This window comes from Zingiber officinale, chromosome 4A (assembly GCF_018446385.1).
Source record: "Zingiber officinale cultivar Zhangliang chromosome 4A, Zo_v1.1, whole genome shotgun sequence".
Lineage (NCBI taxonomy): Eukaryota > Viridiplantae > Streptophyta > Magnoliopsida > Zingiberales > Zingiberaceae > Zingiber > Zingiber officinale.
In genome coordinates, this window is record NC_055992.1 from 9333291 (window position 1) to 9360157 (window position 26867).

At 38.0% G+C, this 26867-nt stretch overlaps 2 protein-coding genes across 2 annotated transcripts; one reads left to right on the forward strand and one right to left on the reverse strand.

Moving 5' to 3' along the window:
- Nucleotides 1–18157: 18157 nt before the first annotated feature.
- On the reverse strand, nt 18158–19691 carry LOC121969505 (U-box domain-containing protein 28-like). Its single transcript, XM_042519645.1, has one exon. The coding sequence runs from the start codon at nt 19639–19641 to the stop codon at nt 18322–18324; it is 1320 nt and encodes a 439-aa protein (XP_042375579.1). The 5' UTR covers nt 19642–19691; the 3' UTR covers nt 18158–18321.
- A 5000-nt stretch (nt 19692–24691) lies between these two features.
- LOC121969506 (subtilisin-like protease SBT3.4) lies at nt 24692–26520 on the forward strand. The gene is made up of 3 exons (XM_042519646.1): nt 24692–25062; nt 25178–25275; nt 26234–26520. Exons 1-3 carry the CDS (start codon nt 24695–24697, stop codon nt 26338–26340), a joined length of 573 nt encoding a protein of 190 aa, XP_042375580.1. The 5' UTR covers nt 24692–24694; the 3' UTR covers nt 26341–26520.
- The last annotated feature ends 347 nt before the right edge of the window (nt 26521–26867 follow it).

The window sequence follows — 26867 nt, forward strand, 5'->3', positions numbered from 1 at the left end:
CATCGCATGTCTAGGAAGATATGGCTTCGACCTGGTGCATTTGGCCAAGTGGAACTGACCGAAGCTACCCTTAAATGGATCCTAACTAGTTAGACCAAGGATTAGTATTAAGTTCAATGGGTAGAACTATTTGGGAAACCTCGAAGGCATGGTTACTTTAATGAGCTCCTTTTGACTCACCATAACCCAGAAGTTTATCCAAAGAATGCTTACTTGTTGAACCCAAAGCTAAACCTGAATCTAACACAAAGTTAAACCAGCCCCTTAAATTCAACAATAATTCATCTCACAACAATTATAGGATTCCCTGATTGACAATTTAGATCAGGTGAGATGACTAAGAAATTAAACTATGAAAATTGAGTTAAACTTAAATTAAGTCAATCAACAATTAAATTATCTTTGATTAACAAAACCAAAATTATTTTAAACCTAAATTTCAAAATTATTTTAAACCTAAATTTCAAAATTATTTTTTTTAAACCTAAATTTCAAAAAAAATTTAACCTAAATTTCAAAATTATTTTAAAACTTAAATTTCAAAATTAATTAAACTTAAATTTCAAAATTAATTAAACTTAAATTCCAAAATTATTTTAAACTTAAATTTCAAAACTATTTTAAACTTAAATTTCAAAATTATTTTAAACTTAAATTTCAAAATTATTTTTTAAAACCTAAATTTCAAAATTATTTTTAAACCTAAATTTCAAAATTATTTTAAACCTAAATTTCAAAATTATTTTTTTAAACCTAAATTTCAAAATTATTTTTAAACCTAAATTTCAAAATTATTTTAAACCTAAATTTTAAAATTATTTTAAACCTAAATTTCAAAATTATTTTTTTAACCTAAATTTCAAAATTATTTTAAAACTTAAATTTCAAAATTAATTAAACTTAAATTTCAAAATTATTTTAAACGTAAATTTCAAAATTATTTTAAACTTAAATTTCAAAAAAAATTTAAACTTAAATTTCAAAATTATTTTAAACCTAAATTTCAAAATTATTTTTAAACTCAAATTTCAAAATTATTTTAACTCAAATTATTTCAAAATTAGTTTTAAATTTCAAATTTCAAAATTATTTTCCAAAATTATCACTTCAAAATCCATTAACGTTAAAATTTTTTTATCTTAAAATCTTTATTAAATTACTTAAAAAATTAAAAATTAAAAAAAATAAATAAATAAAGGGGCGCCTCTTAGAGGCACCTCCCACACTGGAAGGCGCCTCAAAGAGCGGTGGGAAAGTTCCTGCCGCATCACCTTAAGGCGCCTCGGATCGATCCGAGGCGCCTCCTAAACCTACTCAAGGCGCCTTAACACACTTAAGGCGCCTTCAATTCCCAGCTTTAGAAAACGAACAGATTCCTTCTGTTCGTTTTTCTGCCGACGCCGAGCACGTCTTCAGCGAGCAGATTCTAGCAACCAAGGCGCCTTCGAGCCGTTTAATCTCCCCTCAACACTTGACAATGCCTCCTAGGTATAATCCTAATCCTTCCTGATCAAATTTTACGTAAAATTTCTGCTTATTTCTGTCAATTTTTGGTAAAATCATTGAAAATAGGAAGCACCGACACGTTGATCCTAATCCAGCTAGAATTCCATCAACAGATATCAGATTCCCTACTATTCATCTTAGGGATACCTTTGCTAATTACATTTTTGAACCTATCAAACCTAGATATGTAAATAGGACCTTTTATACCCAGTTTTGTCAGCCATCTATCCAAATGATAGAGCACTATCAACTGGACCAACTGGTTTACTGCACTGATACAGTAAACCAGGAGTTATGTGCACAGTTTTATCACAACCTTGAGAGGGTTGATGATAATAGGTACTCCACCAGAGTTGCTGGCGTTGACATTGAGCTTACTCCCACTTTGTTACGCACCACCCTAGGACTTAGGGTTTCAGAGTCTACCTTCTTATGCTACCCCAGTAGGGACCTGCCATTTGGCGATCCTTACTCCCATATTACGTTAGATACTATCTATACATATTTCTTCGGGGAAGAGAGACCTGCTGGCCTGACTGAGTTCAGGTTAGTCTCTCTTCGGGTTCAGGACTACGTGATGTATAGGATCCTGACAGCATGTATTCTGCCGATCTCATCTCGGGATGTCCCGAAGATGAGGCCTTCCCACTCATTTTTCCTGTACGCCCTGTGTCATCGATTAGATATCGATATAGCCTTACATATATTTCAGAACATTATCTGTGCATCTGGGACAGTCACCTCTAAGATAGTACACATGCCCTATTGTCATATTTTGACACGCTTCTTTTCGACCATAGAGGGTATAGATGTGACCAGGGGGACAGTCATTCCTCTTACTATATATGACGAGCTAGGATCCCGTAGTTGTAGACTAGCCGGTGTTGATATCACAGCTGATGGAGTTCTAGCTTGGACAGGACGACCACAGCCAGCAGCTGCCCCTATCGCTCCAGCAGCCGAGGATATACTAGGCGAGGGAGAGGAGTGGGCTGATTTCTTAGCTGAGGATCTTTTCGCGGATCCTTCCCCGTCTGCCAGACCATCCACCTCAGCTGGACCTTCGACCTCTACATCACTCTCCGTCGAGGACAGACTTGCTCGACTCGAGGTCGAGTCCATCCAGACACGGCGGATAGTTCTCTCTATACGGTCCGAGATGGCTGCCGGATTTACGTCCCTTCGTGACGAGATACAACGTCTAGGTCAGCCAGCACCCGAGCAGCCCCATGCACCACCTTCAGCTGATGACCCTCCAGCTGATGCTCCTCGAGTAGACGATCCTACTATTTGATATGACTCTTTTATGCATTGTACTATGGATTGTTGCCAATAGACACCCTCACTTCACTACCTATTTATTTTTGTTTAGACTTCCTTGAAGTGATATATACTTATGTGCATGCTTAGTCAGTTTCACAAATTCTGGGTTTACTTATCATTTTTCAAATTCTAGGAAAAATAAATTTTCAAAATTCCAATTTAATTAGATTTTTTTCAAAAATTCGGAATTAGCCTAAGTTTTCCCCTAGAAATCATGTTCCCCTAGGAATCAGCCAGAGCATCTCACAAACACCTAGGCTTACCTTGCTTTTGCTTGAAAAACATAGAACGGCGTGAGATGCATAGGATTCAGCCTGGACTCAAGAATACTTATATCTGTGCATCAATATTGTAGGACCGTGATCGTTCGATAGAGGGGGGGTGAATATCGATTCGAAAACTCGAGTGGAAAAGTACGCAGTGGAAAAGTAAATGAACACAATTAATTTTACTTCGTTCGGAGCCTGTGACGACTCCTACTCAAAGGCCCGTGGTCCTTGACCACTTTCGTTGGGCAATCACTAGCAATTCGAATGTGATTACAAAAAGAGTACAAGAAATGCTAATGAAACAAAGCACAAAGCTGTACCGACAGAAAAGAAAACTTAAGGAGCAAGGGCGCGTTGTCGGAGCTTTGTTAGTGTCGCTGGAGCACAGAGCAGCAAAGCAATCTGGAAATTCTGAGAGATGTGTGTTTTTTTGAAGCTCCACCCCTGGGGCTTCTTTTATATGCTGCTCCGGGCGCCTGGATCCCTTCCGGGCGCCCTGGTGCGACGTGGCAAGTCCAGTCGGGATGCTCCACGTGACGAGGTGACGCAGAGGATAAAACTTGCCTCCGGGCGCCCGGACCACCTTTTTCTAGAGATTCCTTCTCCTGCAAAACAAGGTTAGTCCGAGGCAAAATATACCCTGCAACACAGATTGTTAACACAATGAATTAACAGAAAAAGTATGACTTAGATTCCGTCTTTCCGAGACCGGAATCTAGTCACGATCTCGACTTAGATATCCGAAATGGATCTAAGCCGGATCAACGCCTAATGTTCCCTTCCTGGGAACGCGTCCTCGCAATCACTCCCCTCCAGTGACTTACCTTACTTACCTGCCAGACGTCTGGTCAGCCCTTCGACCCGTCTGGACTTCTCGCCAGCTATCCGGTCAGTCCGTTGACCTAGCTGGACTTCTTGTCAAGCGTCTGGTCAGCCCGTCGACCCGCTTGGACTTCTTGCCAACTATCCGGTCAGCCCGTCGACCTAGCTGGACTTCTTGCCAGACATCCGGTCAGCCCGTCGACCTGTCTGGACTTATCATGCACACTCGATCAGAGTGTTAGATCAACAATAAACCTAACTTAACCTATTTGTCGTTCATCAAAACCTGGGTTAAATCGTTAGTGCTAACCGCACCAACAATCTCCCCCTTTTTGATGGAATGATAACCTGGTTAAGTTAGTGAAGACATTTGCAAGAAAAAAACAGATAACATCATTATGTGGAGGTTTTTTAAGTTAGTTTGTATTTTCAATTGGTTTGGCTAACTTAACCCACCTAACTCTCCCCCTTTGGCATTCATCAAAAATAAGCATGTTTAAAGTAATAAAAAAAATATAGACTTCAGACAAAGTAAGGAATCATGTCAAGTTAATCTGGGGGAGTTAAACTTAGTAATTTATCTTTTGTAAAAGAGCTAAGTTTTGAGACAAGTTTAAAAGATCTATTTTTCAAAACTAGGTAAAATTGATTTTCTAAAACTGAGTTGGTAAAGGAATCAACTTTCAAGACTTAAGTACATAAAAGACTTGATTTTTTTTTTTAAAGCTAGTTTTAAAAAATAGGTTTATATAAAAAAAATCCAGATTTAAAGGCTAAGTTTTGTGAAAAATAGCTAATTTTTTAAGTATAGCTTCTCAGGTTAAGGTTTAAGAATAAGTTCTAAATTTCAAGAAAAACAATTTTTTAAAACAGGTTTCAACTCTTTTCAAACATAAGCAAAATTTCAAAACTAAGTTTTAATATATTTCAAGATTGATTGAAGTTTAACTTTCAACACTAAGTTTGTAAAAGATTAAAAATTTTAAAAAAACTTAGTTTATAAACTTACGCTTAGTTTACAAAAATTAATTTTTGTAGAATTAAGTAGAATTAAGTAAAGTCAAATTCTCAGAACTAGATTTTAAATTCAATTTTCAAAACTACGTTAAATCTAATTTTGAAATTCAATAACTTAGTTTTCAAAAATAGGTTTAAGAAATTTTTAATAAAAATGTTTTGAAAAATCGAAAAAAAAATTAATTGATTCCTCCCCCTGGACCTGACATTAAATCAAATGTCTAACCAGTTAGTTACTGACTGACTTATCAAAAGATAGCAGCTTTCACTTGGTTAGTCAAGTTAAGGTCAATCTTAACTTGATTAATATATATTTTGTTTTTAACGCCCAGACTTATGTCGATGCACTGAAATAAGCATCTTAAGTCTTTAGGCAAGTGGCCTATGCATCTCACCCCATTTTATTGTTCGGAAAACACAAGCAAGGTAAGCCTAGGGTTTTGGTGAGATGCTCAAAACTAGTCCTATGGGTGCATGTTCTCTATGGATTTTGAACTAGTCTAAGGCTAAAAGTTTATTTAACAATCTAAAAATAGGAAGGTTTTAAAAACTGAAACAATCATCTTTGAAAATATTTCTGAAATTCAAAATTCCTAGGCTACCAAGATAGAACATAATCAATGCAAGTCTGAAATATCACTAGATAGATCCAAAATATTTTACAGGTAGTGTAGCTACAGAAGTGAGTCATAACTAGAGCTACTGAGATGATGAAGGGGGTGGTCCAGATCCCAAGGATCGGAGAAGTGCCATCAGCTCAGTGTGTCGGGTCTCCCCGGCAGCTCGTAACTCGGCAACCTCTCGTCGTATGTCCCGATGAAAATCAGAGTTCTCCTGCTGGAGACTCGCCATAGCTCTCTCTAGTCCGGTCATACGGTCGGCTAGAGTGCGGGGAGCATGACGTGGTGCTCGAGCTGGGGACGGTGGTGGAGCCGATGCGGCTTCCTCTGGAAACAGTGCAAGCATGAACTCGTCCCCCTGTGTGTCTGGATCGGGCTGGTGCTGTGCCCCCCTCCACCAAGACATAGTCCCGTCATCCCTATCTACGTGGATACCAGCTAGGGAGAAGTTCCTAGCTGCTATAACATCGAACTCGGTCATATAGGCAATGTCTCCTCTAGTGACATCAATTTGCAACGAGGGCATATAGGCTGTCAGAATGTGACAGAATGGCATGTGGACTCGTCTATCAGTCACGTATCCAGCTGAGTAGATAATGGTGGAGAAGATATGTAGGCTGATGTCAATATCTAACCTATGACTCAGGGCATAGAGTAAAAATGAATGGAATGGGCGCATCACAACGATGTCCCGAGTAGTCAGTGGTAAAATGCAAAGGACTAAGACCCTATAAAGAGCGTAGTCCTGGACTCGAAGTTCTACCGACCTAAACTGGGTCACAGTGGGATCTCGCTCTCCCCCAAAAAAATACGAATAAATCGTATCGAGAGTAATATGTGAGTAGGGATCTCCAAATGGTAGATCCCTGGGAGGATAGCACAAGAAAGAACAAGTAGATGGACGTAACTCTAAAAACTCTCGGATAGTCGTAGGGGAAAACGTGATATCAGTACCCGCTGCCCTAGTGGTATAGGTGAGATCGTCTACTTTCACTAGGTTATTGCAAAATTCAGCACACAAACTTATGTTTACTGGACTGGTACATTGGACAAGGTTCTTTAAGTTATAGTGGTTTATAACCTCTATAACGGAGGCACATGAACCTAGAAAGAACGATCTATCTATACAGATAGTTCTAATGGCCTTATAAACGGTTGACTCAAACTTAATCCTTAGTTCATCTGTGGGAAACCTAGGGTCAGTGCTAGCATTAGAGGGTCCAGCACTAGTATTTGTTTGTTTCCTACTGTATATAAAAAAGATATTCTAAGAAAAAAACTGAGAAGACAAATTCTAATAAATTTTCAGATAGGGGAAGAAGTTTTACAGAGGAGCCATCGACAAATATAGATCTGACGACCTCGGTTGAATCGCAGCAGCGTCTTCACCGCAAGAAAAATTTGATTTAAAATACTCTCGCACTGAGGTTCGGAGTGAACCTTGGCAAAAGTGAAGATTTTGTGGGGCAAGGGTTGGGGGCGCCCGCTGCCCCTTATTTATAGGGAGCTCCGGGCGCCTGGAGTTGATTTTAGGCGGGGCGCCCGGATTCCCTCCCGAGCGCCCCGGAAATGAATACCAGGGGAGCCCCCCTTTTTGAGATTAGGTTTTAAAATTAATTTTTAAGTTTTTAAAATTAAATTTTTGAAATTAAGTTTTAAAATTAAAATTTTGAAAATGATTTTTTAAGTTTAAAATTTTGAAATTAATTTTTAAGTTAAAATTAAAATTTTGAAATTAATTTTAAGTTTTAAAATTAAAATTTTGAAATTAATTTTTAAGTTTAAAATTCAAATTTTGAAATTAATTTTTAAGTTTAAAAATTAAAATTTTGAAATTAATTTTTAAGTTTAAGTTTAAAATTTAGAAATTAATTTTTAAGTTTAAAATTAAAATTTTGAAATTAATTTTTAAGTTTTAAAATTAAAATTTTGGAATTAATTTTTAAGATTAAAATTAAAATTTTGAAATTAATTTTTAAGTTTTAAATTAAAATTTTGAAATTCAATTTTAAGTTTTAAAATTAAAATTTTGAAATTAATTTTTAAGTTTAAGTTTAAAATTTTGAAATTAATTTTTAAGTTTAAAATTAAAATTTTGAAATTAATTTTTAAGTTTTAAATTAAAATTTTGAAATTAATTTTTAAGTTTTAAAATTAAAATTTTGAAATTAATTTTAAGTTTAAAATTAAAATTTTGAAATTAATTTTAAGTTTAAAATTAAAATTTTGAAATTAATTTTAAGTTTAAAATTAAAATTTTGAAATTAATTTTAAGTTTAAAATTAAAATTTTGAAATTAATTTTAAGTTTAAAATTAAAATTTTGAAATTAATTTTAAGTTTAAAATTAAAATTTTGAAATTAATTTTTAAGTGAAATTAATTTTTAAGTTTTAAATTAAAATTTTGAAATTAATTTTTAAGTTTTAAAATTAAAATTTTGAAATTAATTTTTAAGTTTAAAATTAAAATTTTGAAATTAATTTTTAAGTTTAAAATTAAAATTTTGAAATTAATTTTTAAGTTTAAAATTAAAATTTAGAAATTAATTTTTAAGTTTAAGTTTAAAATTTTGAAATTAATTTTTAAGTTTAAAATTAAAATTTTGAAATTAATTTTTAAGTTTTAAAATTAAAATTTTGAAATTAATTTTTAAGTTTAAAATTAAAATTTTGAAATTAATTTTTAAGTTTTAAATTAAAATTTTGAAATTTTTAAGTTTTAAAATTTAAATTTTTAAGTTTTAAAATTAAATCTTTTAAGTTTTAAAATTAAAATTTTGAAATTAATTTTTAAGTTTAAAATTAAAATTTTGAAATTAATTTTTAAGTTTTAAATTAAAATTTTGAAATTTTTAAGTTTTAAAATTGAAATTTTTAAGTTTTAAAATTAAAACTTTTAAGTTTTAAAATTAAAATTTTGAAATTAATTTTTAAGTTTAAAATTAAAATTTTGAAATTAATTTTTAAGTTTTAAATTAAAATTTTGAAATTTTTAAGTTTTAAAATTGAAATTTTTAAGTTTTAAAATTAAAACTTTTAAGTTTTAAAATTAAAATTTTGAAATTAATTTTTAAGTTTAAAATTAAAATTTTGAAATTAATTTTTAAGTTTTAAATTAAAATTTTGAAATTTTTAAGTTTTAAAATTGAAATTTTTAAGTTTTAAAATTAAAACTTTTAAGTTTTAAAATTAAAATTTTGAAATTAATTTTTAAGTTTAAAATTAAAATTTAGAAATTAATTTTTAAGTTTAAAATTAAAATTTTGAAATTAATTTTTAAGTTTTAAATTAAAATTTTGAAATTTTTAAGTTTAAAATTAAAATTTTGAAATTAATTTTTAAGGTTAAAATTAAAATTTTGAAATTAATTTTTAATTAAACAAATTTAAGCCTTATTCATCTCACCCGATCTATATTGTCAATCAGGGAATCCTATGATTTTGTGAGATGAAATTGGATTTTTAATTATGGAGTTTTGGTTTAACTTGTGTTAGATTCAGATTTAGCTTTGGTCTCCACAAATTGGCAATCTTCGGATAAACTTCTAAGCTTGGTGAGTCACATGGACGTTATTAGTAGTAACCAACCTTTCGAGGTTTTCCGAATAGTCCTATCCACGGAGCTTAGTACTAAATCTTGGTCTAACTGGTTAGGATTCATTTAAGGGTAGCTTCGGTCAGTTCCACTTGGCCAAATGCACCAGATCGAAACCATATCTTTTTAGACATGCGATGCCCAAGCTTCCCTAACGTACTATCATCCAAAAACTTCATCAGTACCATGATTCAAGTTAAACTTGGTCTCTTTTTAACTAATCCTAATTACCCTGCCGGGTTAGTTAATTTTGGAGGTGCCAGCTATTCTGGAGCCTCCCCCTGAATTATTGACCTTTAATTTAAATTTTCGTTTTAGGCTTGTGTCTGTTTCTTTTATAGTTATAATGAACTTGGTGATAGTTTAAATTTTGTTGAGTTTTAAATTTTGAATTTTTCGATTTAGATTTGTATTTTGGTTTTTTATTTGGTTTAATCGAGTTTATATAATATACTTTTTCTTTAGGTATATAATATTGATTAAGTCCTACTTGCGTGGTCAGACACGCTTTTGGAACCCAAGCTTGATTAGTTGATTTGTATTGAGTTATTAATGACTTAAAAGTTTTATTTGAGTTTGACTTGTATCCGAGTCCGGTTTTATTATAACATGCTTTTTGATTGTTCAGGATTAAGTCAAGATTTTTTGATCTTGTTGTAAATTTTTCTAGCATTTCTTTTAAATTGTTAATATCATTTTTTAATGATAAATTCTCCTCCTCAAGTGTTTGATCTTGAGTTGGATTTGAATTTTTGATTTGTTCCTTGAGGTTTTGATTTTCCTCAAGAAGTGATTTGTTTTCATTTTCTATTTTAATTAATTTACTATTTAAACAGGAAATAATTCTAAAAAAAATTTTGTTTAAATTAAAATATACCTCATTCGGGCCTTCGGAAACGAGTACGGACTCGTGGCTTGTTTCTAGAGCCGTCAATTTGAGTTGGGCCCGTCGGGTTGGCCCGCCCCGCCAAACAATTTAAGCGGGTTGGGTTGGAATTTTATCAACCCAAGTCCGCCGTGGGCCGACCCGCCTAGGCCCGCGACCCGCGCGGGTCGGCCCGCTCGGGCTTGGGTTGGCCCGCGGGTTGAAAAACATATGTAAGCTAAGTTTTAGGTCAATTTATTATCTTTCTTTGTTATAATTTTGAAATAAAAATAGTACTTTTCATTCAATATAAGTACTCATTTGTGTTCATTTATATTTAAAATATATGTTTATGTATACATTTAATTCTAGAAAACTTTTTCGAAGTAAAATGTTGAAGGTATGAAATATTTTTTAATTTTTTTAAAAATTTTTGATGGGCCCGCGGGTTGGCCCGCCAAACCCGCAACCCGCCTTAGAATGGGTTGGGTTGGAAATTTCCTAACCCGCCAAGTTGGCGGGTTGGCCCGCCCCGCCCCGCCAAATGGTTAGCCCGCCACGGGCCGACCCGCCCCGCCACGGGTTGGCCCGTCTGACAGCTCTACTTGTTTCGGGTTCAGACCTGTCTTCATCTTCCGACTCGTCTTCTGTTTCAACTTCGCGGGCCATCAGTGCGAGGTGGCTCTGATGTTTCTGCTCTTCTTCCTCCGATTCGTCCGAGGAGTCGTCCCACGTTGCTTTGAGGGCCTCTTTTTGGTTGGCTTCAGTTTGTCGAACTTCAGTTTTGGGCATTCGTTCTTGTAGTGTCCCTTTTTATTGCAGCCGAAGCAAGTCACGTTCTTTTGTTCTGAGGGAGAACTGATCTTTTGAAGGTCCTTTTTGCTGAAGCTCCTTTTCTCCTGGTGAACATTTTTCTTACCAAGTTCACCAGGTGTTCTTCGTCTTCGGAGTCTTGGTCGGAATCTTCTTCATATTCAGGCTTGCTCTTCTTTTCTTTGGAGGAACCTGCAAATAAAACTATACCTTTCTCGGCTCCAGCATTAGTTTGTTCATGTAATTCTAATTCACAGAAAAGCTCGTCTAGTTTTAACTTAGAAAGATTTTTATAAATTTTGTAGGCATCTACGATTGATGCCCACAAACTATTACGTGGAAAAGCATTTAATGCGTACCTTATTAAGTCTCTATTTTCCATCTGGTGGCCTATCGCATGAAGCCCGTTGAGGATGTCCTTGATCCTCGCGTGGGGCTGATTCGCTTTCACCTTCCTGCATTTTATATTAAGAATTTTATTTAAAAGCGGTCTCGTTTTGTTACCTTGGCGTCGCTCGCCCTCGTGCTCGATCAATTGTCCCACACTCTTTAGCGTTTTTGTGGACCGACTACTCGATTCTTCTCTTGTTAATCCGCACTGTAACACTGTAGAGTGTTGATCGCTTTATTTTCTGTTGACGCCTTTTTCTTCAAATCTGCTGTCCAGTCTTCAGGATCCAGTATATTTCCGGAGTTGTCCGCTGGAATTTTATAGGGTCTCGTAACGCTCATCCACTGGTCGAAGTCTGTTTTGAGGTAAACCTCCATGCGCTTCTTCCAGTACGGAAAATCGTCCCCGTTGAAGAGTGGAGGTCGTTCTGTGCTGAATCCTTCTGTCTGAGACATTTTAGTCCTGCGCACAGAAGAAAGAAAAGAAAAACAAAAATCCCAAGACTTGGTCTTGGATTAGTAGTGCGGAAGAAGAAAAATAATAGAAGTATCTAAATTGGTGTTGCACCAATTTAGATTTAATTGCAACGGAAACAAAATTCAAAGCAAGTAATAATACCAGTTTGAAATTAAACGTAAAACTGAAAACTGAAAAAAAAAATTAATTTTTTCACCCCCTGTCTGATTGGTGGTTGCACCAAATCAGAGCGGTACCTGCCCTGATACCACTTGTAGGACCGTGATCGTTCGATAGAGGGGGGGTGAATATCGATTCGAAAACTCGAGTGTAAAAGTACGCAGCGGAAAAGTAAATGAACACAATTAATTTTACTTCGTTCGGAGCCTGTGACGACTCCTACTCGTGTTAGGATCCTTCGTACGGAGGCTAGAGAGGGGGGTGTGAATAGCCGACCCCAAATCGTCGCGTTTCTACAAAACGTGTTAGCGCAGCGGAAAATAAACACAGAAACGAAAGGGAAAGAAGGCAAACCTCAAACAAACCGATGTAACGAGGTTCGGAGATAAACTCCTACTCCTCGGCGTGTCCGTAAGGTGGACGAAGCCTATCAATCCGTCGGTGGATGAGTCCCCGGAGAACCGGCTAATAAATGCTCCTTGTGGGTGGAGAAACCTCGCCACAATACTTGTAACAACAAGAAAGGAGTACAAGGAAAGCAAGAAGCAAATACAAACAACAATATGAATGCAACACTCGCTTGCCTTCTCATCGATGGCGGACGCAAGACAATCTACAGAATCAGGAGGCAAACTAACCTTTTGATTCAGGATAAGCTCAACCCGTGAATCAAACACGGAAGCGAAGCTTCAATCCAATGGAAGAAGAAGAAGAAGAAGTAGGCTCGCAGCCCTCCTTTATAACTGCGAAGAAAAGCGAAGAAACAGAAGAAATCTGGCGTTCGCGCTAGTACTGAATCGATCGTGGACCGATCAGGCTCCATGTGGATCGGTCCACGGACCGATCCATTCCCTAGTTCCTCGATCGGTCCATGGACCGATCAGAACCTCCGATCGGTCCACAGACCGATCGGGCAGACTCTGATCGGTCCGTAGACCGATCAGCTCTCTTCTCGAACTCTGCGCCTCGATCGTTGTCGATCGGTCTCCGATCGGATAACCCATGAGGCTCTTGGATGATCGATCGGTGCGGTGACCGATCAGCTATCGATGTCATCGGATCGGTCCCGGACCGATCCAAACTCCCCAGCCCTAAACCTCAGGCTTCTACACCAACATCCGGTCAACCTTGACCTGTTGGTTCATCATTCCTAGCATCTGGTCACTCCCTTGACCTGCTAGAATTCTCCACCAAGTGTTCGGTCAATCCCTTTGACCCACTTGGGCTTTCCTCTTCGTGCCAAGTATCCGATCACTCCCTTGATCTACTTGGACTTCCCAACACCAGATGTCCGATCACCCTTGATCCATCTGGATTTTCCCTTGCCCGGCTTCACTCACCAGGACTTTCACCTAGCTTCACTTACTAGGGTTTTTACCTGGCTTCACTCACCAGAATTTCCAATCTGCCTGGCTTCACTCACCAGGACTTCCAAACTGCCTGGCTTCACTCACCAGGACTTTCCTGAATGCCTGGCTTCACTCACCAGGACTTCCACTTTCACCTAGCTTCACTCGCTAGGATTTTCACCTGGCTTCACTCACCAGGACTTTCCACATCCGGTCCAGAGAACGAGCTACCGAGCCCTCTCTGACCACAGTCCGGAGAACGAGCTACCGAGCCCTCTCCGTCTTCCCATGTGCCAAGCTTCCATACTTGGACTTCTCCGTGCCAAGTCTCCATACTTGGACTTTCTCCCGTGCCAAGCTCCCTGCTTGGACTTTTCCGAGTCAGGTCAACTCACCTCGGGTCAACCAGGTCAACCTTGACCACGAGTTGCACCCACAATCTCCCAAGCTTGTATCCTTGTCAAACATCAAGATACAACTTTTCTGTTCACGTCAAACATCGTCATAACTCGTCAAACATCAAAACATAACTCGAGTCAAGTCATCTCGAGTCTGGTCAACCAGGTCAACCTTGACCTAAGGTTGCACCAACAACTCGAAGGTCCGTGGTCCTTGACCACTTTCGTTGGGCAATCACTAGCAATTCGAATGTGATTACAAAAGGAGTACAAGAAATGCTAATGAAACAAAGCACAAAGCTGTACCGACAGAAAAGAAAACTTAAGGAGCAAGGGGCGCGTTGTCGGAGCTTTGTTAGCGTCGCTGGAGCACAGAGCAGCAAAGCAATCTGGAAATTCTGAGAGATGTGTGTTTTTTTGAAGCTCCACCCCTAGGGCTTCTTTTATATACTGCTCCGGGTGCCTGGATCCCTTCCGGGCGCCCTGGTGCGACGTGGCAAGTCCAGTCAGGATGCTCCACGTGGAGAGGCGACGCAGAGGATAAAACTTGCCTCCGGGCGCCCGGACCACCTTTTTCCAGAGATTCCTTCTCCTGCAAAATAAGGTTAGTCCGAGGCAAAATATACCCTGCAACACAGATTGTTAGCACAATGAATTAACAGAAAAAGTATGACTTAGATTCCGTCTTTCCGAGACCGGAATCTAGTCACGATCTCGACTTAGATATCCGAAATGGATCTAAGCCAGATCGACGCCTAATGTTCCCTTCCTGGGAACGCGTCCTCGCAATCACTCCCCTCCAGTGACTTACCTTACTTACCTGCCAGACGTCCGGTCAGCCCTTCGACCCGTCTGGACTTCTCGCCAGCTATCCGGTCAGCCCGTTGACCTAGCTGGACTTCTTCCCAAGCGTCTGGTCAGCCCGTCGACCCGCTTGGACTTCTTGCCAGCTATCCGGTCAGCCCGTCGACCTAGTTGGACTTCTTGCCAGACATCCGGTCAGCCCGTCGACCTGTCTGGACTTATCCTGCACACTCGATCAGAGTGTTAGATCAACAATAAACCTAACTTAACCTATTTGTCATTCATCAAAACCTGGGTTAAATCGTTAGTGCTAACCGCACCAACAAATATGAGTCTGGGCGTTAAACAAGCAATATACATTAATCATGTTAAGTCATCCAGCCTTAGTCAAATCTAACTGGATCAATTGACTTAACTTGACTAACCAAGTGAAAGCTGTTGCCCTCTAAGCAATCAGCAAGTAGCTAAAGGTTAGACAGTTGGTAAAGAGATTGAAAATTTTATGTTTAAGCATACTTGTACGTTGAGGCTCTGATACCTGATCAAATCAAATTAGGATTCCAATATCTAATTGGATAATTCAAAAACTCCTTAACTTAACTTATGCTTGGACTTAAGGACAAACTGAATCTAACTCAACTAAACATTTGGCTACTCCCTCCTTGCTAACAAAACTCTTAAACTAAATATTTTTCAAATTTGAGAATGTTATTACCCTAAATACTTTAAAACTTTAGCTATATTTTCAAACCCTTACATCTTTTCAAAATCATCCTTTAAGACCTCTTCAAGATTCAACTAAAGTATTTGCAAAAGGTTTAACTAAATGATTTCTATAGTTTAGCAAATACTTTCAAACTTAATTAAAGTTGTTTTTCAGTGAATTAAAATTTTTTTACAAAATTTAAAATGAACTAAGTAAAGTTTTCAACAAAAATGTTTTTTTTTAAACCTTGTCTATATTTCTGAAAAGCTCAGACTTATTTCGAGCTGGTATATTTTAGATAAATGGCAAAGGGGGAGAGTAGGAAAAATTCAAAGAACAAAAGAGAGTAGGAAAAATTCAAAGAACAAAAGACGACTTTTATTAAGGGAGAATCTAGTATTACAAAATTAAAAGTTTCCAGCTTAACTATGCTTGAACATTTAAAGTTTATTTATTTGAGCTTGGTTAAAACTTTATGCATCTATTTGGTATTGCATGTTTTTTCTTAACTTTGAATTTCTTGTTGCCATAATCAAAAAGGGGGAGATTGTTGGTGCAGGAAGCATCCGACGATCGAACCCGAGATTTTGATAATGGCAAAGAATTCAAAGTTAAGGTATTTTGTGATCTGACAGCTTTGTTGAGTGTTTCAGGAAAGTCCTAGCTGCGGTTAGGCAAAAGGAAAACCCTAGGGGGTGGTAACCCTATGTCATAGGGGGTGGTAACCCTAGGTCATAGGGGATGGTAACCCTATGCGGAAAGTCTTGGCAGGTCGATGGCTTCAGGCAAAAGTCCTAGGGGGTGGTAACCCTAGGTGGAAAGTCCTGGTGTCGCGAACCAGGTGGAAGACTGGACTAGCCGGGAAGCGGATGTCCAGCAGAAAGTCCGGAAGCGTCGAGTGCTGAGCAAAAGTCCAATCGATCTGGAGGATCGCACTGGCAACAGGTAAATCTCCTGAGTGGAGTAGGTGAGGACGCGTTCCCCGTAGAGGGAACAGTAGGCGTCGGGTCGACCTAGGGTTTTCGGACGGAAACCCGAAGTCAGACTCGGACAGTCAGAAGACTGTCATTACTTCATATTCATACTATTTTGTATTAACTTTGTGGTGCAGGTATTTTTGGATTAACATACTTGCAGGTACCAAAAACATAAAGAAGAACTCGGATGAACAGTGTCCGAGGCGCCTCCATGGAGCTTGGAGGCGCCTCGGGTGTGAAGGTGAGTTGGTTGTGCGCTGGAGTTGAAGGCGCCTTAAAGGGCAGTGAAGGCGCCTTGGACCGCAGCATGGAGGCGCCTTGAAGGCGCATGAAGGCGCCTTCAAAGGGATAATGCGCGACTTGATCAGCGCTTATCGACGCGTGCGACCCGGGGCTTGGAGGCGCCTCGGACAGCCTTGGAGGCACCTCCAGCACCCTTTATAAGCAGTGTTCGAGCACCTCTTCCAAAACAACACTCTCCGAATAATCTCTTGCTACGTGCTGCGAACCTGACGACCCAAAAGTGCTGCGACGCGACACCAACGACCCGGAACTACGCTTCTCCATCTTTAGTTGTCGGTATAAAGTTTATGAGCTGTAAATTCCTATAATTGTACAAATTATCGTGCTTATAGTTGTTGCCCACCGAAAGCGATCAAGGATCGCGGGCTTTCGAGTAGGAGTCGATCTAGGCTCCGAACGAAGTAAATAGTTTGCCTCTTTATGTGATTGTTTTTATTTCCGCTGCATTTACTCAAACAGTTTTATGATTCCGAAAAAATGAAAGCCACGAGCGCTATTCACCCCCCTCCCCTCTAACGCTTTCGATCCAACAGGTTTCTTCTTACACGCGGATATAACGATTGCACTCTCTCTCTCCCATGTCTGTGAGTTTCATTTCTCAACTCATTACTAACTTGATCATTGGAGGTACGTCAACAACACCGACTCCCGTTGACTTGCTTTGCGTCACAAGCCACCGTATATTGACCAACTAGGAGATTGTCACAGCTTCAACTCCAAAGGCATTGGGAGAGGAGAAGCCCAAGCGAGTAAATAACGATGTCATCAATGTCTTAAAAAAAAAAAGATAGCCTAGTGCACGAAGCTCCCGTCATGCGGGGTCCCGAAAAAGAATCCATTGTACGTCTTGTCTTACTTTTTGTAAAAGACTATTTTCAAGATTCAAACCTGTGACTTTTTGGTCACATGATAATAATTTTACCGTTACGCCAAGGCTCTCCTTTGATGCCATCAGTGTGTTATTGACTTTATATTTGTCTTCTCCACATGGGTCATTTGGATTGATTTCGGAGCATCTTCTTTGCCTTTGTTTTTTCTTCCATTGGAGATCGAGATGAATCTTGATGAGGTTGCACCTTAGAACACAATTTAAAGAGAGAGCACCTTGTTGTTGGTATATCTTCAAACTTTACCTCCTTTTTCATGCAACACATAAAGCAGACACACATTCTTTGAATGACACTTCTTTTTCTCTTCAGGCTTTTTGAGGCCTTTGCATATGCGATATGATATGCAATCTTAGGTAAGGTTTATAAAGGTTCTTCACCGACGAGATGTTGGTCTAATTAAGTCCTAGTATGAGCACTTCATTTAGTTGTTTATTATTAAATTTCAGTTTCAACATTAAAAAAAAATAATTCAGATTAAAATTGTAAGTTTTTTTTAACACTAATTGAGAATTTTAAGATCTAATTTCTCTTTGGAGTTGAGCATAAGTAAGCTCCTTTTTACGCTAAAGCTGAAAATTTCCAATACTCAAGAACAAAGTGTGATCTATGAGACCAAGAAAAAGGATAAAGTGGTCAAAAAGTAAAGAGGCATAAGTTGAATATTTTAAAAGCTTCAAATTTCCTCGACCTTTTTAGATCACGATGCAAAAAAAAAAATGTCTTCCCAATTTCTCTAAAATTATAAAGTGAATTTATAAACAAATTTTCAATGAATATTTTTGTATTAATTTAATCATACTTAAAATATAATTCAATAGTAATTAAAAAAATGAAAAGCTATTGTAATGATGAGATGGACCTATACAGACATGAGTTATATCAAACTTTGGTTGTTTTATTAAACAAAACTTTACCCTTTATTTTATGTGATTTCCATAATCCCAAAATTAATGAGATTAATGTCTACCCATTTACAACAGGCATCATTATCACCTAATTAGCTGCAAAAACATGCCTTGAGATTAAGTCAGAGCATTATTAGTAAGGCATTATGTGAGTGCTCTTGGTGTGGTAGCCAACGCAGCAGCCCTTGGCGTCTACCTTAAAGATCTTCAGCAGTTCGCCCGCCATCCTCGCCGCCGCCGGCGAGCACTCCCCTTGCATCACCATCAGTATCTTCACCGCGCCGCCCTTCGCCTCCGCTACCGCCTCCCTCGCCCTCCGGTTCCCCTCGGCTACGCACGCCGTCCACAGCACCGACACAGCCGCCTCCTTCCCCTCCCGCCTCACCTTCATCAATCGCCCCATCACCGCCCGCACGCACGCCTCCGCCTCTTCGCAGATCGCTGCCCGTCCCTCTGCGCTGCCGGCGGCTGCCTCCATTGCCCGCAGCGCCAGCTCCGCTGCCTCGGCCGGTACCTCGGCGGCGACCAGAATCCTCGTCAGCACCGGCACCGCCCCGGCCCGCGCCAACAGCGCCTTCGCGTGCCTTCCCTTGGTCGCCGCAAGTAAGCACCGCAGCCCAGAGTCGGCGGCTTCAGGGTCCACCGCGCCGCGGTCGTCGTCGATTAGTAAGAGGCGGATCAGCTCGGGAATTAGATATGGCTTCTCCACGATCGAGATCGTTTTATCCCCGTCGCAGGAAGAGGACGAGAGGATCGACTCGAGAACCTTGGCGGCATCGATTCGAGATCTAAGTTGCGACTCGTCGCCCCGAAGGATTTCGATCAGGGCGGCTACGGCACCGTCGAGGTCGGCGAGGATCGCTTCGATAACGATCTCCCTTCCGCGATCGTCGGCGTATTCCATTCCCAGGACCAAGGCGAGAATCTCGGTGGCCAACCGCGACACTTCGGATCCGGCGGTACTGTCGGCGAGGAAGGAAACGAGGGCCGGGGCGAAAAAGGGGGAGGAAGCGAGGCGGTTCTTGTCAGAATCATGGGAGGTGGAGAGGAAGGCGGAGAGGCGGTGGAGAAGGGGGAGGGGGTCGAAGAGGGAGAGGGATCGGAGATGAAGAAGGAGATCATCGATGGAGGGTGCGGGGGAATGCGATGGGGGCGCCACGGGAGGGAGGAGGTGCGGAGAGGAAGATGAAGAGGAGGACCAGAGGCGGATGAGGCGTCGGAGGGTGAGGTTGGGAACGAGGTGAACAGGGGAGGGGAGTGGGAGGCGGGTGGCAGGGCAGGTCCGGTGGCCGGAATCGAGCCAGCTCTGGATGGAGGAGCGGTCGTAGGTGACGCCGGTGGACAAGCTGACGGGTGACCGCATCACCTCCAACGATATCGGGCAGCGGAAGAAGGTGGGTAACTTCACCTCCAGACCTTCTAACTTCCCACCCTTCTCTCTCCGTCTCCCCATCTATAAATCTGTTTTGATTTAATTTGATTCGTTTTGATTTCTTCCCCTTCCCCCTTTCTCTTGTTTCCTTCGTCTTTATAACAGCGTAGGAGAGAAGGAAAGATACTCCGGGATTCGACGTCAGCTTTCAACGGTCAAAAGGCAAAGCAACTTAAAGGAATGGATGTAGGGGCCCACTTTTTCTCTCTCTCTCTCTCACCAGGTTTGATTTAAGGTAAATTTACATGCAGTCCCAATTAATTTCATATAAATAGTTTTTTAGAAAAATTGTTTTATTTTAAAAAATTCTGAAATGTACTTTTAGATGACTAAAATTTGGTGAATTATAAATAAATAGAAATTTTTATAATTACAATTTTTTTTCATTTAGTGATAAGATTTAGAAATATAGAAAAAATTGATATCGTGATATGTCAGCCTCTAAACTTCTGCTAACTAAATAAGAAATTTCAATTTATTCTTCAACTTTTATCAATCTAATTCCTAGATTCTATCCTAATTCAGTGTATTTTTATGTTTCAATTTTTTATTTTTTATTTTTACACTATGCATGAAGAACTTTTATTATTATATCTATTTAGTAATGAAAGATCATATATGTTTAAAAACATACTTCAATAACAACTTAATATACTATAAATAAAAAAAATATGGTTATAATTATTACGCAAAAACTATAAAATTTTGCTTCTGCTAGAGCTAATATTAATAATATATATCAATGATAATAATTTTACTGGGGTTTGAGCCTTAAGAATGTAAGCTAGGTTATAGAATAAATTTTATAAATATGTTGTAATTTAGTTTGAGAAAAAATGGATGGAGAACTAAAACTGAAAAAAATGATGGAGAATGAAGTTCAACAATGGCAATTTCAAACTAGGCCAGACCACTGGTTAAATTAGAACCAGAGACCAGGTGGACTAGCTGAAGATGAATGGATCATGGATGTCAGTTTAATTTCTAAAATTGGATCCAACCAACTAGTTAAACCAGAGGTCAAATGTTGGTATGATAGTTAACTTGAACTTAGGCTTCAGGTCAGCTGGATTTTGAGTAATCAGCAATGGAGAAACTGAGAACCATTTTAAGGTGGCCTGGGTCATTCTCGGTTCTATCTTACCGATATTAAATAATGCCCATGTAAGGACGTTGTCAATAAAATGGCAATCAATGAATCAATATCAATATTTTGATTCATATGTATGAGTAGGCTGGTAGATAACATGTGAAGTTGCCACCAAACAACTATATGTAAAAGTAGTTGCCTTTGTTAAGTCGTGACAATCAGACTCGATTCTGAGTTAAGAATTCAAAAATTCAAGGATTATGGTTGAGTTGTGATTATTTATATCCATAGATCAGATCTGAATTTCCAACTGAGTTGATAAAGAACTTTGAAATTGTTGTGTAGATCTTGGATTTAGTATATATATATATATTTATCCCTAAAACTAGAAATAAACTCTTTTATGTTTACATTCTCAATAATCTTAATTGAGCTTGAAGCTGAAGAGGCGAGCAAAGAAGGTGAGACAAGTATCTAGCACTCATGTTTTTTTATTAGACTCTTCAATGATAATTTTAATTGAATATACTTTCTCATCTGCTTTCTAATTGCATAAGAAAACTTAGTTGTACTAGAAAATAGCCCATACATCGATATTGTTAGGCAAGTCTCCAACACCTCACCCATCAAAGTAAATAAAAAAAATACATTTCTTATGTTTATAATCTGTTTGAGGCTGTGTAATTCTGCCAACTGGGTGTATGCAGTCTGTGATAAGGTCAAAGTTGGAGTTACTCTCGGACTCTGATACCTATTAAACTAAGTAAAGACGCAGTGCATGTTGGAGATACAGTCCATGTCATTGTAATTATTAATGGTAGAAGTTATTTTCTACTAGGTAAGGCCAGCTGATTGATGACAGATAGGGAAGACAATTTCTGTTTCTGTTTAGGTCAACATTTTTTACTTTGGTGCTTTGTCACGCTGTGCCTTTGTGCATGGCTCTGTTGCAGTGGAACTCCAAGTGGGAGACGAATATTAAAATGGCGAAGAATAACATATAAAAAGGAATTTCATAGGCATCAAAGACTTTGATGATACATAATAAATGACGTGTTTTCATGTTATGATATGGTTTAAGGTAGATCGGGAATAGATGCAAAGTTAAATAAATGTGCTCTTTTTAAATGGATAGTATTGCGAGCTCAACAAAGAAAAAAGGAGCCTTCCTCTCTCTTTATAAAAGTGGGAAATTTTGGATAGTGTCTCTATGTGGTTTTATGCTTCATGACAAAGCGTAATAACATAAAAGATATATAGATTGTACACTTTTATTTGGTCCAGAATTCATTGCTGTTTTGATCAACACTAAACATAATTTCCCCCCTCAGTTCTTAAATTTCTATTTGGTCATAATTTCCATCACTTATCAATATAAGCATAATAAGAGAAACTCTTGGGTGGGCTGAAAAGTCCAAGAAATGGCCTTAACACACAACTAGGCTTCATCAACATATTACTGGAGAAAAATATAGGATTTCCTTATGGAAGTATCCTTCTAAAACATCTGAGTGCCTTCTCCCCTATAGTTCTCTAAGAATCAAGTTTTCCATTTTATATTTTTCAAGACCCATCTGATAGGATTTTCATATCCCTCCATATGACCATGCTACAGTTTATGAATCGACAAGGAATGATTCATACTATCCAACACAGGATCTTGTCGGAGATCTACAACAAATATGGGAAAGACGAAAGTGGAAGCATAAAGACATAAACTGCAAATCTGCACCTGAATCTATTGACATTTTCATCCTTATTGTTGTTAGAAGAATATGAAGATCAGAACACCAATTAGCTACAGGGTGTGATCTTCCGTAGGTGCGAGGGCAACGGCTCAGTAATCTTGATCCTATGGAGAAAGCAAGAAAGACATCAGTCCACTCTCCTATGAAAATCACACCCATATATATATATATATATATATATATATATATATATATATATATATATATATATATATATATATATATATTTTGGACCCAACCCCATTAGCTATCCATCAATGCTAATGGTAATTGGTTAATGAGTTCTACACATAGTCCACATCCAATACCATAAATTTGTGATTCAACACACAAATTAGATCAATTTAATGGGTTCATCTACCATGACAATCTATGTGTTATTAAGACACCTTATGGAGACTAAATCCAACACCATCAAATTATAACGCACATATACATGCAAATTAATGCAAAAGACTAATACATGAATAGGGCAGTTCAGAAAATCAGAAGCCCTACGTTTAGTCGACCTATTCTTGTTAATACCATGGAACATGCTAATTATACACTAGAGAATCAGTGGACAGAGGAACTACTTAGAGCTTATTAAATTGACCTAGGTTGGTTTGAGTAGGTCATCGGAAACACAAATCTGATTTAACTTTCGTGAATATAAAAGGTTGCTAGTTTAAGTATTTTCCATGGGATCGGTATTTATTCAATCTTATTGAGAGCTGCTGGTGCTAATTTATTGTATAGCATCAATTTTAGAGCCATTTTTTTAAATTCAGCTGCAGTTTTTCAACTGCTGCTATGGATTTGATCTACAGTAGCAATATTTTTAGTCATGTATCATAAAATGTACTGAAAGATGATTTGTGAAAATAACATAAATGATTATCTTTAGCATTTATGAGGTTTAAAATAACTTGATTTAGAAAATATTCTTATCATTGGGATATGTAGATACATGCGGCTAAGCTAAGTCTTTTCCATCCTTGCAACATATACGATATTTCTAATGAAATTGATAAGATCATGCTGATTTTTCCTTGGCAGGGTGTCAAGGACACTTCCTCCAAAGCTAGGTATTCTCTTGATGGTGTGGCTCTGAAAAAATGATCCGACTAAGGCAGCTTGGAAGGAAGTCGTAGCCGCTTCTCTTATCTTTCATTTGAAAGGATTTTCTTGTAGATGTTGGGATGACTCGTATTAGTAGCTTCTCGCATAGCATCCATAAAGGTTAGGAAATTTTTTTTTTTCAAATATTTGTGGCCTCATTTTTATATGATTCTTTAAATATTCTACTATTTAAATATTTCAAATTTCATAATAAAATATACCACCAATTAAATATTCATGGATCCCACCCATCAAATATTCGCTTTCAAATATTCCTAATTTCACAATCAAATATCTCACCAACCAAAATTTTTATCCATTTCTTTTTAAATTTTTGATAGACAATGAATATAGAAGTGATGAAAATAGATAAAAGAAACGATGTATATATAGGGAGAAATAAACATTGAGATTAATGTTTGTTTTTTTCTTGTTTGATTTTTGATTCCGTTATTGTTTTTTTTATATTTTTTTTTGACTTTTGTTCGTTCGAACATTTTATTTTGTTTCTTCTAACGTTCATTTTTTATTTTTTTTAAATTTAATTGAATTAAAAATAATAATAAAAAATAACAAATAATGGTAGCTCATCATTTTGGTAGGCCTCATAATAGATTAGTACCCGGTGATTTTTAATTATCCCTTAAATATTTCTCATAATGAAAGTATTTGAGAAAGGAGATATTTGAAAAAAATATACCCTCCAAATATCGCATGTTCTCATATCAAACTCTTCTCTCTCACTTTAGTTCTTGGACAAGCGAGGGATAATGTACTCTAAAAGCCCCTTTCTATAGTTCTTTCACACATGTTCTTGAAGGTTTGGAAATATGAGAAAGAAATGCATTATCGTAATAATCTCAAATTATAAATGAAAATTAAATTCCCATGGTAATATTAAGGAAGGTCAGTTAATGAATAATATTTAATCACCATTGCAATATTAAGATTTAAGGAAGGTAAACTTCTGAATTGGCCCTCAAACTTGACCTCGTTTTAATTCCTCAAAGTTTTATTAATTCTACACAAGCGAGTCAATGAATATCGTGGAATGTGGAAATTCAGAAAATGCTGAGGATCAAAATGCTGACACGGTGGTCTTTTCAAATTTGCCCTCCGAATTAAAGCATCCCAAATGCAGCAGCAGCAACGCGTGGTGCTACGTCAGCATCCGAATTTTGGACTTTGGCCGGCAGTTTCCTTACCTTCGTTTCTTAACGCCGAAGAGACCGACTCGAGGCAATCGATTTATATAAACCCACTTCCTCCGGCGACGATGACCATGCCCTCTTTCCGCTCCCTTCTCTCCGTACTTTCTCTCCTTTCCCTTGCCGTGCTACTCGACCCCTCCTCTCTCTCTGTCTCGCCCTACGCCATGGCCGATGCAACCACGAAGCTCCCGGAGACGGAGGAGGCTACCGTCCAAATCGTCTTCGTAGAAAAGCCCGAGACTGAAGAACCCGAGGCCTTCCACATCCGAACCCTCGTCGCCGTTCTCGGCAGGTCTGTCGATTTGCTCGCAAGGGTTATAATTTCGCTGCGGAAATTTGAGTTTCCTTGTATGCGTTTCAAGATTCGGTTTTCTTTTGGTAAAGGTCTGATTCTATTTCTCTCGCAGCGAGGAAGCCGCCAAGGAATCCCTGATTTATCATTACACACATGCAGCTAGTGGATTCTCGGCAAAGCTGACCAAGTCACAGATCGAGGAATTATCGAGTGAGTTATCCTAGATTATTTGTTCTTTCTTAGCTTCTTTGCATGAAGAATAAATCAGATCTGTTTCATCTTTTTCTTGATCTCAATGATTTCATTTGGAATAGTTTGTGGCGACGTTGAACTCAAAATCTTACTCTTACGGATCTAGATTTGAAGGAAAAGTGTAATCCTTTCCCTAAATTCAAAACGTCAGCCTTTCCCTGGCATTCATATCTGTTTTTTTCTTGTTCTTTGATTGGCTTGAACTCTAAATCTTGCTAGTGATGCATATAGATCAGAAGGTAAAATTTACTTGCAAACTCAAATAAGTATCATGCAATCAGAAAACACTAAGGTAATATTGACTCTGCTTGGCCTACTTCCCATCACTCGATCAATCTCAAGATATTTACATCTGCAATCTAATAGGATGTTGTCACCATGCTCCTGAATAAGCTACGTTCAACTGGTTTAACTGATTCCAACCAATTAATATTTAGGTTTCAAGTGCAAATTTTCCTAAGCATAACTTAATTCCAGTTGGATCTCAATTTATGCAGTAGAGATTAGATCTTATTTGTTTTGGCAGAACTTGAAAACTCAAAATGCATATTTCTCTTCTTCAATTTGGTTATTTTCTAATTAAACAAACGAAACTAAAGCAAACAGAAACTGCATATATAGTTCCCTGAGCCAGCCGGAGCAAACTTAATACTTCTCTGTTTAGTTCAGTCTACATGTTGGGGTTTTCTTTCCAAATTCCAATTGCCAGTGCTTTGGCTTTATTTAACTATTATTGTTGGATTGATATTGTTCCCTGGATTTTTAAGCTTCCGTTTGTTCGCATTTGTGCTAACCTGAGACAAATAACAGCTGCTCTATGCTTTTCTTGACGAGTTTTACAAAAATTTTTACTGTTAAAATCAACTGTTGTAGTCTATTTTACCAAATTTTACCTCTATTAAATTGAATTGTGCAGAGCAACCTGGCGTTTTTCGGGTTATGCCAAGTAGGACTCTGAACCTCATGGGAGGATCCGGCCGCTCTGCCGGTGCTGGTGGTTTTGGTCTCGCACGGCATTTGTAGATGTGAACTCTAGTAAATGAAGAAATGGTAAGTGCATAAGATACCTGAGTTTTATAAAAAAATCTAATAATGTCGCGCTCGATACATAGGGCGCACAGTTACGATGTGTGGAACTGATTGCGTAGTCTTAATTGTTTCATTGGCAATGCTAAACTGGTTCATACTTCTCGTTTGCTCTCATTGTTTTGGCCAGAGCTATGTTTTGATAAAGCGTCAGTTGCGTTGTTACCTCAGAAGAGTGTTAATTTACTTACCTCTTGTGAGCTTGGGAAGTCTCAAGTTTGCAACTTCGCATTATTCTAATTTTGATTTTTCAGTTTTTCTTAGAGTCGCAGTTGAAATTTGATCTTAGATGTCCGCTTAAAAAGTCTAACACCGTTGTCTGCTTCGCCTCAAGAGGGTGTGGCTCATTGGTGGGGAAGGGAAGGAAAGACTCCACCGTAAAACCATTTACTATTTAGATCGAATTTGACTTCACTAACCTCAAGCAAAGTAGGAAGCGGCTCGATTTCTTCCAGAAATTTAAG